This window comes from Equus caballus, chromosome 2, assembly GCF_041296265.1.
Source record: "Equus caballus isolate H_3958 breed thoroughbred chromosome 2, TB-T2T, whole genome shotgun sequence".
Lineage (NCBI taxonomy): Eukaryota > Metazoa > Chordata > Mammalia > Perissodactyla > Equidae > Equus > Equus caballus.
The window spans coordinates 74,972,432-74,987,018 of record NC_091685.1 but is presented as its reverse complement, the minus strand read 5'-3'; the positions used below and the strand labels follow the sequence as shown (position 1 = coordinate 74,987,018).

General features: G+C 34.2%; 1 protein-coding gene across 10 annotated transcripts in view; it reads left to right on the top strand.

Annotated features, from left to right (window-relative positions):
- Positions 1-14,179, top strand: part of TLL1 (tolloid like 1) — a 192,925-nt gene extending 178,746 nt beyond the window's left edge. For all 10 annotated transcript variants that reach the window (XM_001499433.7, XM_070257252.1, XM_023636343.2 and 7 more), the window contains 3 exons: positions 2,355-2,568; positions 9,548-9,798; positions 11,000-14,179. In XM_001499433.7, coding sequence (XP_001499483.1) covers positions 2,355-2,568; positions 9,548-9,798; positions 11,000-11,134 — 600 coding nt within the window. In that variant the 3' untranslated portion in view covers positions 11,135-14,179. The remainder of the gene's footprint in view (positions 1-2,354; positions 2,569-9,547; positions 9,799-10,999) is intronic.
- Positions 14,180-14,587: the final 408 nt, after the last annotated feature.

Genomic DNA, 14,587 nt, shown 5'->3' with positions numbered 1-14,587 from the left:
GGTGTTGCTCTGTTCTGTAAAACAGATGTTATGATTTACTCCAGACATCCTGCATTTCATTAGGGAGTGAAGTAGTCATTTAGTTATCTCATTCACTTAGTTTTCAATGGACCAATCAATGGACTGAACATGTGTGGTCTGTAAATTCTGATCTCATTTTCACCTTTCACTTGAAGGATATGCTTTAGAATGCCGTTACTCCCATTATTCTTAGAATTTTCTCTTCTACACAGTAGGTTTCTGTGCTCTTTATGTTTATAGATGAATGACTCTAAATCTCATTCAAAAGAGACAATGACTCAACATGCAATGGTTTCCAGTTATTGTTATTTTCCTCTTGAAATAATATTGATCTTATAATTCAGAAGCTTGGTTTCATATTTAATAAAGAACTCTGGGTACAGTTAAGGCAATTTTCTCTTAGTGGTTTCCTAATAGTTATAAACTGATCTTAAGACTGTCATGTGTGTACACAATGATTATAGAAGCTGACTGAGTACCATCTCATGAGAGCAGCAAACCAGAAGTTTCCATCTGCCACTTATACAGCATTTCCATCCCTGGGGTTGGCCATAAACATGGCACAGGTAGGTAGGTAAATGAATGAACAGACTTATCCAGACATCCAGTGAGCCATCCATTCAGAGTCTTCTATGTCCCTTGCACTGTGTCTGCTCTACTCTGTCCCACTGGATTACAGTGATTAATAAGCAACAAACTCCATCAGTGATCTCCTACTTTGAATGTTGTGCTTTAGGATAAGTAAACTCTGCTAAAGTCTCTTTGTTCATTATATTTTCCCATACTGTTTTTAGTTTCTCGTGAAATTCTTTGTGCCGTATTTACTTTTGTTTGGACTATTCAGTATCTTTGGTTGAATGAAGTGAACATTCCTTTTTACCTATGATGATTTTAACAAATAACGATTCTTTAATGCTTATTGGTTATAACATTTTAATCTGTACTTTTTAAGAAGGGTGAAGTGGAATAAGATGTGAGAGATCAGTCTTCTTTCTTTTCTTTTGTTTCTTCTTTTAAGTACTTTTCATTCCTTTCTCCAACTCCCTAATTAATATAAATTGGTTCTTTATTTTCTTTCCTTACTCCTCCAAAGTCAGAAGTGTTAGTACACCGTGGTGTGGTATGGAGTAGACAATTGTGGCGAGCACTAAAGGAGAACGATTTTTAGTCACTTTTTTTCTTCCAACGTGACAAAATGTGTCTTCATTAAACTGAGAATTATGATCAGTTCACAAAATTGCATTAAAGAAAACATGTTTGTAAAAAGTTCTTGTGCAATTACCTTATGCTTCAGAGATTGGAGCAAAATTAATGAATTTTCAAGCATATTTTATATTTCTTCAGGTTTATTTTCTTTATATATTTTTAGCTTTGCTCTATAGACTTAAGTAGTAGTGATGGTTTATTTCTTCATTATATGGTGGTTTTTCTGGGGAAAGGAAAAGGCCTTAATTGGCAATGGCAAATAACCTAGAATTCCTGGAATTATCAACAGTTTGGACAAATGTTATTTTCAGTCCATCTCAATTAAACTTTCCTTTGTGATATTAAACTGTTATGCATTTAAAGAATTTTTACTTTAAGAATTTGTTAAGACTTACCGTAAAAATTATTACACAGGTAAATTAGAATGACTTTAAATGACAAAACATACTAAACTTTGCAGGACCCAAAATATTAAAGTAAGTGTACCATATGTCTGAAAAGTAAATTAAAAAAATCTATCCTAAAGTCATATTAGTGTTCTCTAATAAAATGAGTTATAAGATTTAAATAAAGAAATATATAGTGAAAATTCCCTTTGTTTTAGTTATTCTATTAAGATTTACTGCATTTAACTTTTATGAAAATATAATAAGTATTTTTATGAAGTTTTCTTCATAGCTTAAGTGTCCAAAGGTAGGGGGATGTTTGATAGTTTATCATCATCAAAACCAGAAGGAATCAATCTTTTAATATAATTGCTTAAAATTTTCTGATGTATTCAGAAAAAATTCAGAATTAAATTCAGACTAAAATATCACTTTGTTATTATAATTCATCTAAATTCTGGAGTAGATTTAATTGCATTAATAGAATTAGTTGCAATAGCTGAATGGTAGAATTTCACATGGAGTTATTACTTGTTTCCCTCGTTATGTTTTTCCAGAGATTTTACATTCTATTGATTTTACGCCCCTTTCAATAATGTACACTATGAATTAAATCATTTGTATGCCTGAACATATTTTAGTGATCTGGATTTCTGCTCCAAAGAGAAGAACCCATTTGAGTGATATGCGGCTTTTTGTTTTTCCTTTTCTTTCCTTCTTTTTTCTTTCTTTTTTTAATAGGCCTTTAGTGAGTTTGAGATTGAGCAGCATCAAGAATGTGCTTATGATCACTTGGAAGTATTTGATGGAGAAACGGAAAAATCGCCAATCCTTGGACGACTATGTGGCAACAAGATACCAGAGCCCCTTGTGGCTACTGGCAATAAAATGTTTGTTCGGTTTGTTTCTGATGCATCTGTTCAAAGAAAAGGCTTTCAAGCTACACATTCTACAGGTCAGTAAATTAGGGCCATGCTTCTCTTTTCAAAAGATCCATGTTTCTCTTCGAGTGAACACAGTGGATTCCATACGGGATAATAAATGAATCTCCAGGTTCAGCAGAAGAAATCTCGCTGAAGCACTGCGTGAAGTATTTCTGTATTCTGATTCTAATGCACTGTGAGAACCATGTAGCAGCCTGCCTAAATATCTTTGTAGTTGTTAAACATTTAGAAAGAAACCTAATACTTCGGTCTAATTCTTGTTCAATGCAGTGTGATCACTTGGAACTGTTTCTAAATATTTGTATAATGTATTTCATATTAACTTTAGCAGTTTGATTAATATGTTGTATTTAACAGACAGAAATCTATAGTTAGGTATTCAAAAAATGTTTTCTCTAACACCTTACCCGGTTTAGCTAGCTTTTGCATTAATATATCTATTTTTGTAAATCAAATTTGAGAATTATCCCTCTGTTTTACCGAGCATCATTTTCCCCCCCTTTTATTTGGTATGCAACACAATCTTTTCCCTGATCTTGTTCCTTAGTATGACTCTTACATATTTATAGGTATTCTGGAAGTCTTTAAGAAATAAATATAATTTAGAAAAATATGGAAAAATTTCAGCAAAATGTTGAATAACATTTTTTATAATTTTATATTTTAGTAATATGTTCCATAAATATATAGGAAATGTCCTTTTTTTGTTCAGTTTTTTATTTTGTTCAGTTATTTACTAGAGTCATTTGGCTTATGGTGACATCTAGTGGCATTCCCAACGCATAGACTATTAAGCCACTGGAGAGAACATCTTGGTGTCAAACATAGTAGGATAGTCTATGGATTCATCCCTGAAACAATTTTAATGCAGTCATTTTTCTCATGGTTTCCTGCTGATTGCTTTTGTTTTCCTTTTGTTTCATTTTGTTTTAGAAGTCAAAATTTTAATTATTCCATTGCCCAATATTATTTTTCACTCTAGTATATTTTATTATGAACCTTAGCTTCATATTGTGAGAGAGTGGATATTACTTGTTAGGATATTGAGCTGATTCATAGTAGTAATTAATGATTGGACTCGTTAATAATACTCATTAATTATTTTCCATGATTAATATAAGTATTTTGGTTTGAGAAAAACCTTCCTATACCATAGAAATTTCACATTAATGAAGGATTTTCCATACATGTGACATTTACTCTTTAAATATCTTCCTGATAACTAGTCATGTATTGAAGGTGGAAAATTTGGAATCCTATTATTTCATTGATATTTTTCTCATCACAGAGTTCACATGCCATCACAGAGTTCATGGCATATATATGTATATATTTTTTAATATCCTATCACCGGTTCTAAGAATTCAGTGTGAAAATATGCGGTCAAAACTCCTGAGGCCGGCCCGGGGCCTAGTGGTTAAGTGCTTGAGCAGCCCAGGGTTTCGCCGGTTCAGATCCTGGGCGCAGACATGGCACCACTCATCAGGCCATGTTGAGGTGGTGTCCCACACAGCACAACCATAGGTGCACACAACTAGAATATACAACTATGTACTGTGGGGGCTTTGGAGAGAAGAAGAAGAGAAAAAAAGGAGAATGACAAAGATGTTAGCTCAGGTGCCAATCAAAAAAAAAAAAAGGAAAGAAAAAAAAAACCTCTTGAAATAGTTGATGCTCTAGTATTTAAAATTATCTATATATAAATTATCCATTTTTAGTGTAATAAAAATTTCCTTTTATGGGAAAAAAGCTTCTCTTTTTACCCTTCATGAGTGGAAGGATTAAGATTATATTATGATCCATTGTGTTGGTACATCTGTGTTTTTGATCCAACTGTGCCATTACCTTTGAAAAAGATAATTTCTTTGGGTCTCAGTTTCTTCCTCTGTGAAATAATAACCTCAAGGCTTCTTACAGCTGTAAAACTCCATGACTCCTTAATTTGCATGGCTTCTGCTCATGGACCCTATTTGCAGTGTTTATATTACCATGAAGAATCCATTGGTTGGATCTAATTATACTATAAAAGACCTCCAATGGTATATATAGCATACACTTAATTTTAGGCACACGTATACTTTATATACACTTTACAAACATTGAATGTTCAAAAGAACTGTATGATGAAGGTGTTAGTGTCTTCATTTTCCAAATAAAGAAATTGAAAATCTAGATAATTAGTTAATTTACAAAGACTTCCAAAATTATGTCAAAGCCTAGATTTTATCCTAATTCTGTCTGCAAGGCTCATGTACTCTTGTACACCTTCCACGATAGTATATTTTCTCTTAATGTACCAATTTTGGATTAGGAAGAAAACCAATACAAAACTAGGTCACTGTTATTTGAAGCAATAGATAGAGACTGAATGCTTCCTTAGATAAGTTTTGAACAAATCCTCTGTTCAAAGTGTCTAACTGACTAGGCTAATTTTATTTCCCTATTAAGGTCACCTCCATTCAAATACCCTCATGAGCAACCTCAGTGCAATTTTGTCATGCAAAATGTGCCGTGATATTGTTTAATCCAGCTCTATCATCTCAAAAATGAGGATTCTGAGACTAAAACTTAAATAACGACCAAAGTAGCACAAAAAATAACAGTTGGAATTAGAATCCTGGCTTCCCAACTCTTGCTCATTTGTTCTTGTCAAAAGTTTTGGCATTATCTGTTTGTTTGTGGGGTTTTTTCTCTTCATGTATAAATTTTTGCCATCACTTAACCAACTGTCTTAGAATTTTGGGGTAAATTTATTTCTTACTGTTACTTTCTAGTAGCCATACATGCTGAAATATTCTTATGAACTGCCTACTACTTATTTCTCCTCAAAACTTTCTCCTTATCAAGTTTATTCCATAGTCTTTCATCAGATATTTATTTGGCATGTGCTTTGGATAGATACTATAAGGCATTAGCAATTTCTAGGGAAAAATTATGAATTTGTGGGAATTTATGGGAAAATAGAAGAAATTCCTGCCTGTGGACAGCTTAACGGTCTGATAAGTTAAACTTCTGATTTTCAGAAGTTTTTTAAGTTCCAATTTTCAGTTTCTACTGACAAGATAGCCAAGTCCAGTGCCACATCTGTCAACTTTTGCTACATTTATAAATTGCTGATGCATTATTTACTGCTTTCTAGAATACACGTGGCTATTATTGATGGGCCCTGAAGTAAACATTTTAATTTGCTTCAGTAAATTTATATTTCTATATACAATTTTAATTTTATAATACAGAATTTATAATTCCGTATATAATTTTAAAAGTTTCCAACATAATGAATTTTGAAACCAGGTGATTATGGCTACTTTTTCATAAGTAATACTGTCCAAATCCATGGGGAAAGGACTTTATTGGAGAGAGGCCTTTTTTCCCCTGACAGTAGATCCAAATTCATGGAGATCCAAATTTATTTCACTCAGGTAATGAATGGTATTCCTCCAGCCTTAAATAAACTAATTGAAGGAAGCAAATCTTTCAGCTAAAAATATACCCTGTGTATTCACTTAGAGGATACAGCTAAAATACAGAAGAAGAGATGAAACGTGGATAGAAAATAATATTTAAAAACATGGCATTTTCTGGTAAAACTTCTTTTCTGCAGCATAAAGCATCACACTATCTGTCAATGATGTTTAAAAAGCAAATAATGTATTATTAAGCTCCTTAGAAAGGAAATTATTTTGATCTAACTCAATTAAATTAGAATGCCCACTAAAAGCATTTATGGGTCAAATTACAGGACCTTTCCGAGAACTTAACACATTACCAGGAAATAAACAAATGTGTCTTTCCAAATTAAAATGAAGGCAACCCCCGGGCTTCTCTTCCCTTCTTGTTACCTTTCATATTCAGCTTCATTTTCCATTTCCCAGAATTCTGTAGAAGATGCTCCAGTAGCTTGTGAGGTATTTCCAACAGTTGACTTAAAAATGATACGCTGACGTGCTGAACTGCTGCTTTTATATTTTCCTGACTTGGTAAATGAATAGGGATATTTGCAGGAAATGCATTTACTCAATTTAAAAATTTTATTTTAAAGGGACCATGTTAAATGATATATTGAACCATATTTTGAAGAATAGCCACTAGAATTCTCAAAAATACTCATAAACCCTTGCCCTCATGCTGCCTATTATTTTCTGCTCATGAAATTTCTCTGAGGGTATATTAAAATGACACCTCTTGTGCATATAATATTCAAATGTTCATCCTGAAAATATTTATCCTGCAGAGTAAATTCTCTCTTTTTTTTCCCACAGTTGGAAAATTAATTCCAGATTTATCAGTTTGAGCAGTGACCCATAGGAATGCAGTTATGCACTGAAACAGATCAACGAAAACAGGGGAACTTTTTGAAACATTTTAAGTCATCCTTAAACGTAATTTAAGTCATTTGTTTTTGAACGTATGTCATTTTCTAGAAGCCTTCACTAAAATTGAATAATGTTGCCTTACTGTCCTTTCAGATTCACAAACACTTTGTGAAATCTCTTTTCCCATTTTGTTCACTACTTCATTTCCTCCCTGATTTTTGTTCCAAGCTGGGCTGGCAGAGAATTGTCTCTTCTGGCTCCTGGTCTTTGTTTGGCTACTTTGTCTGTGCAAAGCAGGCACACAGAAGCCTATGCCTCTTCCCTATCGCACAGTCCACCCCGCTGCAGCCTTTTCTGGGCTGTGAAAGAAAAGTCATACAAGCACCGACAGTTTTTCAAAAGCTGAAAAGAAAAAAGATCTGTCAATTATGTCAAACTTTGAGAATAGGTAGAACTTCTAAAAATCTGTAAGTGGGACTGCACTGGTTTATATATTTGTATATTGAATTCAGAAATATTTTTCACAAAATATTTTCTTGGCCTTCAAAAAAGAAATTTTTTCCCTTCTGATAGCGGATTAATAGTGTTTTAAATTGTTTTTCAGTTTTTCTGGCTTTTCATTTCATACTTGAGTGGATCCCCAGAAGTACAGATGATGGTATTTAGATAGTCTCTTTGGAAAATAATAACAGTAATGATAGTTTACACTTATATGGTTTTTCCTATGTGCCAGGCACCTTTCAAGCATTTACATATATTAACCCATTCACTCTACATCTAGACCCTATGATGTGAGTATTATGTGTGATTCCCATTTTAGAAGTGAAGTGTAGAACAAAGTCCCACAGCTGATGAAGGGCAGAGCTCAAATTTGGACCCAGGCAGTTTGGCTGAGTTGTTGAGTCACAGGGAGAAGACAGAAATTCATGGAGTTAGTGAAATAAGAGAAGCATTATGGTGGAAAAAGGAAGATGCTTGGTTTCCAGTCTGCAGGACTCAAGAGACGATATCCCAGACTGATTGGTATCCAGCCTTCCATGGTGGTTCCAGCACATGTGTATCTTCGAAATTTGCATTTGCAATAGTGGCACCTCTATCACTAGATTGTGCAAGATGCCACACCTACATCTAGAAGACAGAGCGACCTTTAGATTCATCATGTAACACAGCCCCGTGGGGAAGCCATTCTCATGACCAGAACCCTAGTGGGAAATTCTTTCATACATTAGTCACACAAAGGTCTCTGAATGTGCAGTTGTCTGTGACTATGTGCATAGGGTTTGTTGAGCCCACGAATTCAGAGATATCTGAATGGAGTTCCATATCTGGGAATTCAGAAATATGTAGTTATTTAAAATCGCCAAACCACAGTGTGGGTAAACCACATACAAATCTGAAAAATCCAAGTAAGAATTTAGCTCCTAATCCATCTTTACAGGGTGCTGCCAAGGCCTGTCTGCTCCCAAACGACCACGAGAGTGTTACAGTCGTGTTTTGATATTCGGTGCCTTAGTTTGTCCAGATCTTTCCACAGTGAATTTTTGTCCCTTCCTAATCATCCCAGTTTTCCTGAGACTTTCCTGGTTTTAGTACTGAAATTACTACTTCCCAGAACCTCTCAGTCCTTCACAAACAGGGACAGAAAGAAACTCTACTTTCTCCTAATACTTTTCGTTCTTTACTCTATTCTTTGTTGCCTCCCACTCCCAGCCACACGTTTGCATGTGTGTTGGACTTCTGCCGCCTTTATTTAATCTCTAGTTATTATAAAGTTTTGGGGCTCTAACTGCAAAGAGTTCCTGAGCAAATTTTTTGGAAACTTTTATTCTTTAAATTACACTAACTTTAAATTTTTATGCACACTCATTTATTTATCTGTCATATTTACCTCTAGTGACATAGGCAGTAACTGGTGGAGCATACGTTTATTGATATTTCTCTGAAAAACAAGCTGTAAAAAGAGCATTTAAAATTTTTTATTTATTACGAAAACAAAATATAACTGAATAGGTCCTGGAACTGTAAAGGTAACTATAATTAATGATGTGTCTATGTTTTTCCTAACCAAGTTAGATAAATATTCTACCTAAGTAATACTATTTTATATATTCTATATAGAGAATTCTAGATAATGCAAACACACACACAGGGGTTTTATATATATTTTTGGTTTTAAAGTTATTGCTTTGGATTCTAGGCTCTTAAATTATTAAGATTAAACTCAGTTTAAGACATTGAATTTTTCTCCATGAAGATAGTTATTTGGGACTAAAAATAAGAGGAATAACAATTAAAATTATTTATTGAGAGTTATTATATGGCAGGCACTGTTTTAAGTGATTTTCATATATTGATTAAATCCTCAAAACCCACTGAGATTGGTACTATTATTGTCATCTGCATTTTACCCTTGAGAAAACTATGGATCAGAGAAGTGATGACACTCATCCAAAGTCGCTGAGCTAGTAGGTGTTGGAGCTGAGATTCCAACCCTGCAGTGTGTCCAGGGCCTGTGCCAGTATCCATTACACCATCTGACTCAGCAATTATGGTAAACATACCTGATGATAGCAATGAATACAGAAGTTAGAGAATGGTTAAACTCCACTGAAATTGAAATTGCACCTGTTAAGCCTTATCGAGCTTACTTCTTTCATTTTTCTTTCCTGGGCAGAGTGTGGTGGCCGACTGAAAGCAGAATCAAAACCCAGAGATCTGTACTCACATGCTCAGTTTGGTGATAACAACTACCCAGGACAAATCGACTGTGAATGGCTGCTAGTGTCAGAACGGGGCTCTCGACTCGAGTTATCCTTCCAGATTTTTGAAGTGGAAGAAGAAGCTGACTGTGGCTATGACTATGTTGAGCTCTTTGACGGTCTCGATTCAACAGCAGTGGGCCTTGGTCGATTCTGTGGATCGGGGGTAAATACAATACCAACAGGATAAAATAGACATGATAGAAAAAATGCCTATTGATTTGTGATTGATATGTGTAACATATACAGATTGGCAATGTTTTTACAAAAAAGTTACCTGGTATTATTAATAACTTGACAAATTACAACATGCTACTTCTTCCCTTACCGTTTCTCCATCTCTAGTCAATTTGCTCGATAATGTCAAACAAAACAGATGAATTCAGTAGTTATAATTTCTTATTACTGTCCACCTTCTAACTTTTTTATTCACATTTTTATTGTGCAATGTCTTTAAATATTTAATAATATAACTTAATATAATAATAAAATATATATATATATAATATAACTTACACATCTTTGGCAATGTTATCACCTTCCTAAAAGAATATGCACTCTCTTCGCATTGACATTCCCTTCTCAACAAATATACTTGGTGAGAGTGGCAGGGTCTACCACTGGTGTGTGGGCTCAGCCAGCGCTGCAGGAATGTTGTTCTATTGCAGTGTGCCACTTGCAAATGGGACAGAGTTCCAGATACAGGTTAAAGTGTGCCACCCTGAGAAATAAGAAAAAGCTTAAGGCTTTCTCAATGCGTTACTTCCCGAGACTCACTGCGTTAATATCAAATGGTCTTCTCAGTACACATTTTGTTTTGAAGACATTAGTCCCATTTGCTTGAATGTCTACCAGGATCTCTTGCTTAAATAATACTATTGAACTCCCATGCAAATAGCAACTGAAATAAAACAAAACAAAATAAAACCTTCGTACTTAATTTATTAAAACAAGAAGGAATGAACAATTTGGATTCTGGAAGTGGCTCTGCCTCTGAACAGCTTCTGAACAAACTTAATATCTCTTTATCCTTTGTGAACCCCACTTTATTTATTTGTAAATCAAAGGAACTTGGCTTAAAACTTTAGGAGAAAACACCAAGTTCCAGAACTTGGAAACAGATTTAAGTATGTTTAAAGGCAAGCCACTTCACTGCCTCGCCATGTGAGCTTGAGCATGTCATTTACGTCTGTGAAACTCAAGTTTTCTCATCTGTAAAATGAAGTCACTCATAGCCACTTTTCAAGGTTGTTGGGAGGATTAAATTATATACCGCTCCCCCCCCCCAAATTCCCAAACATGAATTACAGTGAAGAAAAAGTGACTTATGCTCTTGTTTATTTGCTTGTTTTTTGTTTTATCTTCAGCCACCAGAAGAGATCTATTCAATTGGGGACACAGTTTTAATTCAGTTTCACACTGATGACACAATCAACAAGAAAGGATTTCATATAAGATACAAAAGCATTAGATATCCAGATACCACACATACCAAAAAATAACATCAAAACCTCTGTCGGAACATAAAGGAATATGCATAATGGAGAGAAGACGTATTTTTTTTTAAATGAAGATATTAGCACAAATGTTTTATATAATGAGTTTGAACAGAAGAAACTATAAGACCAGAAGTATCTCTGTACTAAAAGAGAAGTTTCCAGCTAACTGATCAGCAGTACCAGGATATTTGAACTCGTGTTTGACAGTATAAATAAAGCTGGTAAAAGGGCATCACAAGCGTCAAGGAAGACTCCACAAGCTTTTGATCCCAGCTTGACATAGATGCCTCACAATTGAGACAGTTCAGCTCAGGGTCTGTGACCCTGCAGAGTGTTCTTTTTGACAATTTTTCAAGATCTGGGAGAAAGAAAATGATCTTGCAAGTCATAAACTGGAAAACCCTCTCCTTATATCTTGGGATAATTGCTTTGGCTCAGTAACTTGGATACAATGTAAACCAGATCCATATAAGATGTTGTGAAATGAGTGTCTTTTGAGGATGGTTAGTACTTTAAATGTGATTGTGTCCAATGTTTGGAAACTGGAATATTTCAGCTTCATTATTTTCACTTGCAGGCCAGATTAACCTCTTTGAAACACAAATGATCTTGAGACCACTTCATTTTACTGACATTTTGACAAGTTTGAAATGTCAGCGTGTCTATTATTGCAGTTAAACTCTTGACATCATTTATTTAAGTGCTGGAAAATGCCCAGTTGATTGGTAAACTCAGTTCTTTCTGTGGAAGTGCTGCCTTTTCACACCAAATCCAAGAAGCCTTGTGATGTCTTATGAACTTTATGGGAAAACTCCCAACAGGTGTGAACAGGATTCTTCTAAGTGACTGCCTGGATGGTTCATACTCAAGTTATCACTGCTGCTATTGTCTTTCTTTTATTGTTGATCTGTTGTAGTTGTTATTGTTGATGTTGTCATGGTTTAATGTTGTATTTAAAAAAAATGAGATGAAATGAAGTGGAAGTAGGCCTTGTAAGAATTGAAAGACCTCTTTTCTTTTTTTTTCTCTTCCTGGGATTCAGTTAAAAAAAAATGTAATGTAGAAAAACAGGATTTGTGTCTGAAAGACTTTCTATGGTGCTATTCCATTAACATTTTTTTTAAACAAAGTTTTTGACCTTTGAGCCAACCACCTGTAGACTATGAATGTCTCCTTATGTCTGGCTGGTGGCATTTGAAGACTAAAGACTTGTTAAATGTATCAAGAGTATATCAAGGGCAGCACTTGTCCTGTGGAACAACTACTTATAATGCCTTAGAATTCTTGCACATGATCAAACAGATCCTCCTAGAGACATACCTTTGGAAATGCTGAACCTAATAGTGTATGTTAATTAGCAGCCCTATGACGAAAATCCATTTTCATGACTGAGAACATTGGGTATAAATATGATGACCTGCTTTTGTTGTAGAAAATGAATATTCTGCTTTAAAGCCACGTGTGTTTTTAATATTAATGTATGTATATGAGAGATTGTCTGAGTGAGTGAAGCTACAAGAAGGTGAAAAGTAGTGGGTGGTTGAAAAGTTAAAATTTATGTGCCAAGTTCTACTAGAATCCTGTTTGAAGTAGCACCTTTCTAGGAAGTTTTATGGACAAATAATGGGAACTTCTAATTATTATTAACCCCATTCAAAAGGCTCTTTCCTTTAGAGAAACTCTATTTTGATATTTTTTGATGATGCAGATTGCTGTATGAAGTAGCTTTGTTTCTGTGGCCTGTCCATGAGCATCCAACGTTTAACAAAATGGGGTATTTTTCTTCATTTTTACAAAATTAACCTATGCACACAGATGTTGCGTATTTGTTTCTTTTGTCCTTGTTCCCCCGAAAAATCTTTTCTTGCATATTAATTATTAATATGTAAATACATTTTCAAAACCATTATTTTGATCTTATTGAATGTTACTTTGGAAATGCATAACTATTGCCTGCAATATAATGAGCTTTTTAGTGGAGCTGATTTATTCCAGTAACAATTTCTATATTTTTTCACTAATCTCCAATTAGCCAAAATATATCAGGAATGGGAAAGAGAGGAGAAAAACCATTAACACCTGGTATACTACATTATGCCTAGCCCAGGACTAGGCACATGCACTCGCTCTTTTTAAACTTTATGCTACCCTTTGAGAACTGTGGTGAGGTTCTCATTTTGTAGTTCAGGAAGTGAGGCTCCAAGAAGGTATGGAATGTTCCCAGGGTCACAGTGTAAAGTTAGATGTTGAAACCCAGCTCGTCTGATATCAAAATCTGTGCTTGTTCTACAAAATGTAGTTGAATCAATCTTGACATATATAAGTAGTAGCTATTTTTTTATGATGAACCTTTTCCACATAAAATAAATTTTAGGGGTGAATTACAGTCAAACTTTCAGCATAAACATATTGTTCCTTTAAGGAGCAGCATGACAAGTCAAATATGAACTGTAGATACCTTTAAGAACCACAATTAGTACTAGAAATTAAAAAACAAAAAACTACTCTCTAGTTCGGTGTTAGTAACCACAGGCCTTTGTTGAAATAAATGTGTTAAATTATTTTATCCGGCGTGCTACGGGAAATGTTGTGTGCTTTTAGAAATCCTCTGGGTATTTTGGTTGACATCTTATTAGGCCACAAAGAGCTGTGTTCAACACAACCGAGAACTTAAAGTAAAAGGGTATTTAGAAGGCAGTAGAGGTGTTGTCATAACTTTAGGTCCTCAATGTGAACATTAATTTTTATTGTATCTTATGTCAGATATTGGTTCACTGCACATTATTTTTATATTAATTCAACTTTGGCTGAAATGTGTTGTTAAATGCAAATACGGATACTTTGTTGTTATTTTGTTAATAATTGTTAGTTACTGTTTTAGGCATTTTATTAAATTAATTTTGTAAATTATTTTCAACCCCTACGTCAGTATATTGGTTGTGTTCTGTATTTGCCAAAGTTCTAACTCCTATACAATCTTCACTGACTCTACACACAAGAAACTGCTCCCACTTAATATGGTTTTATTAAATTATTTTTAAAAATCAATTTTGAATGTCAATCTAGTTTATTAAGGAGGTCATGACTTAATGTAACTGCACAAAACAGCATTTTTAAAGAAATGTATGAGAAACAGCAATTATATTTCCAAAGTCCCCAAATGTCCCCTGCCTGTATTGGATGGATTTTTACTGTCTAGGACTAAGTTTAATATGCCACAGTATCAGATTCAAATTCTGTCCAATTTTGTTTTTAAATATCTTAGTCTCTTTATTTGGTTTCTATTACACTGTATTTTTGATAGTAAGCCTCAAATATGAAATTTTATTCTCCCATATAGAGAATCTGAAAGCATCTGATGATTAATTCTTATTCTTCATAAGGGTAAAAGTTATTTTTTAAAAGAAACGTTAAATTACATACTTGCTTAGATTTAGTAACTATAGCCATATGTGG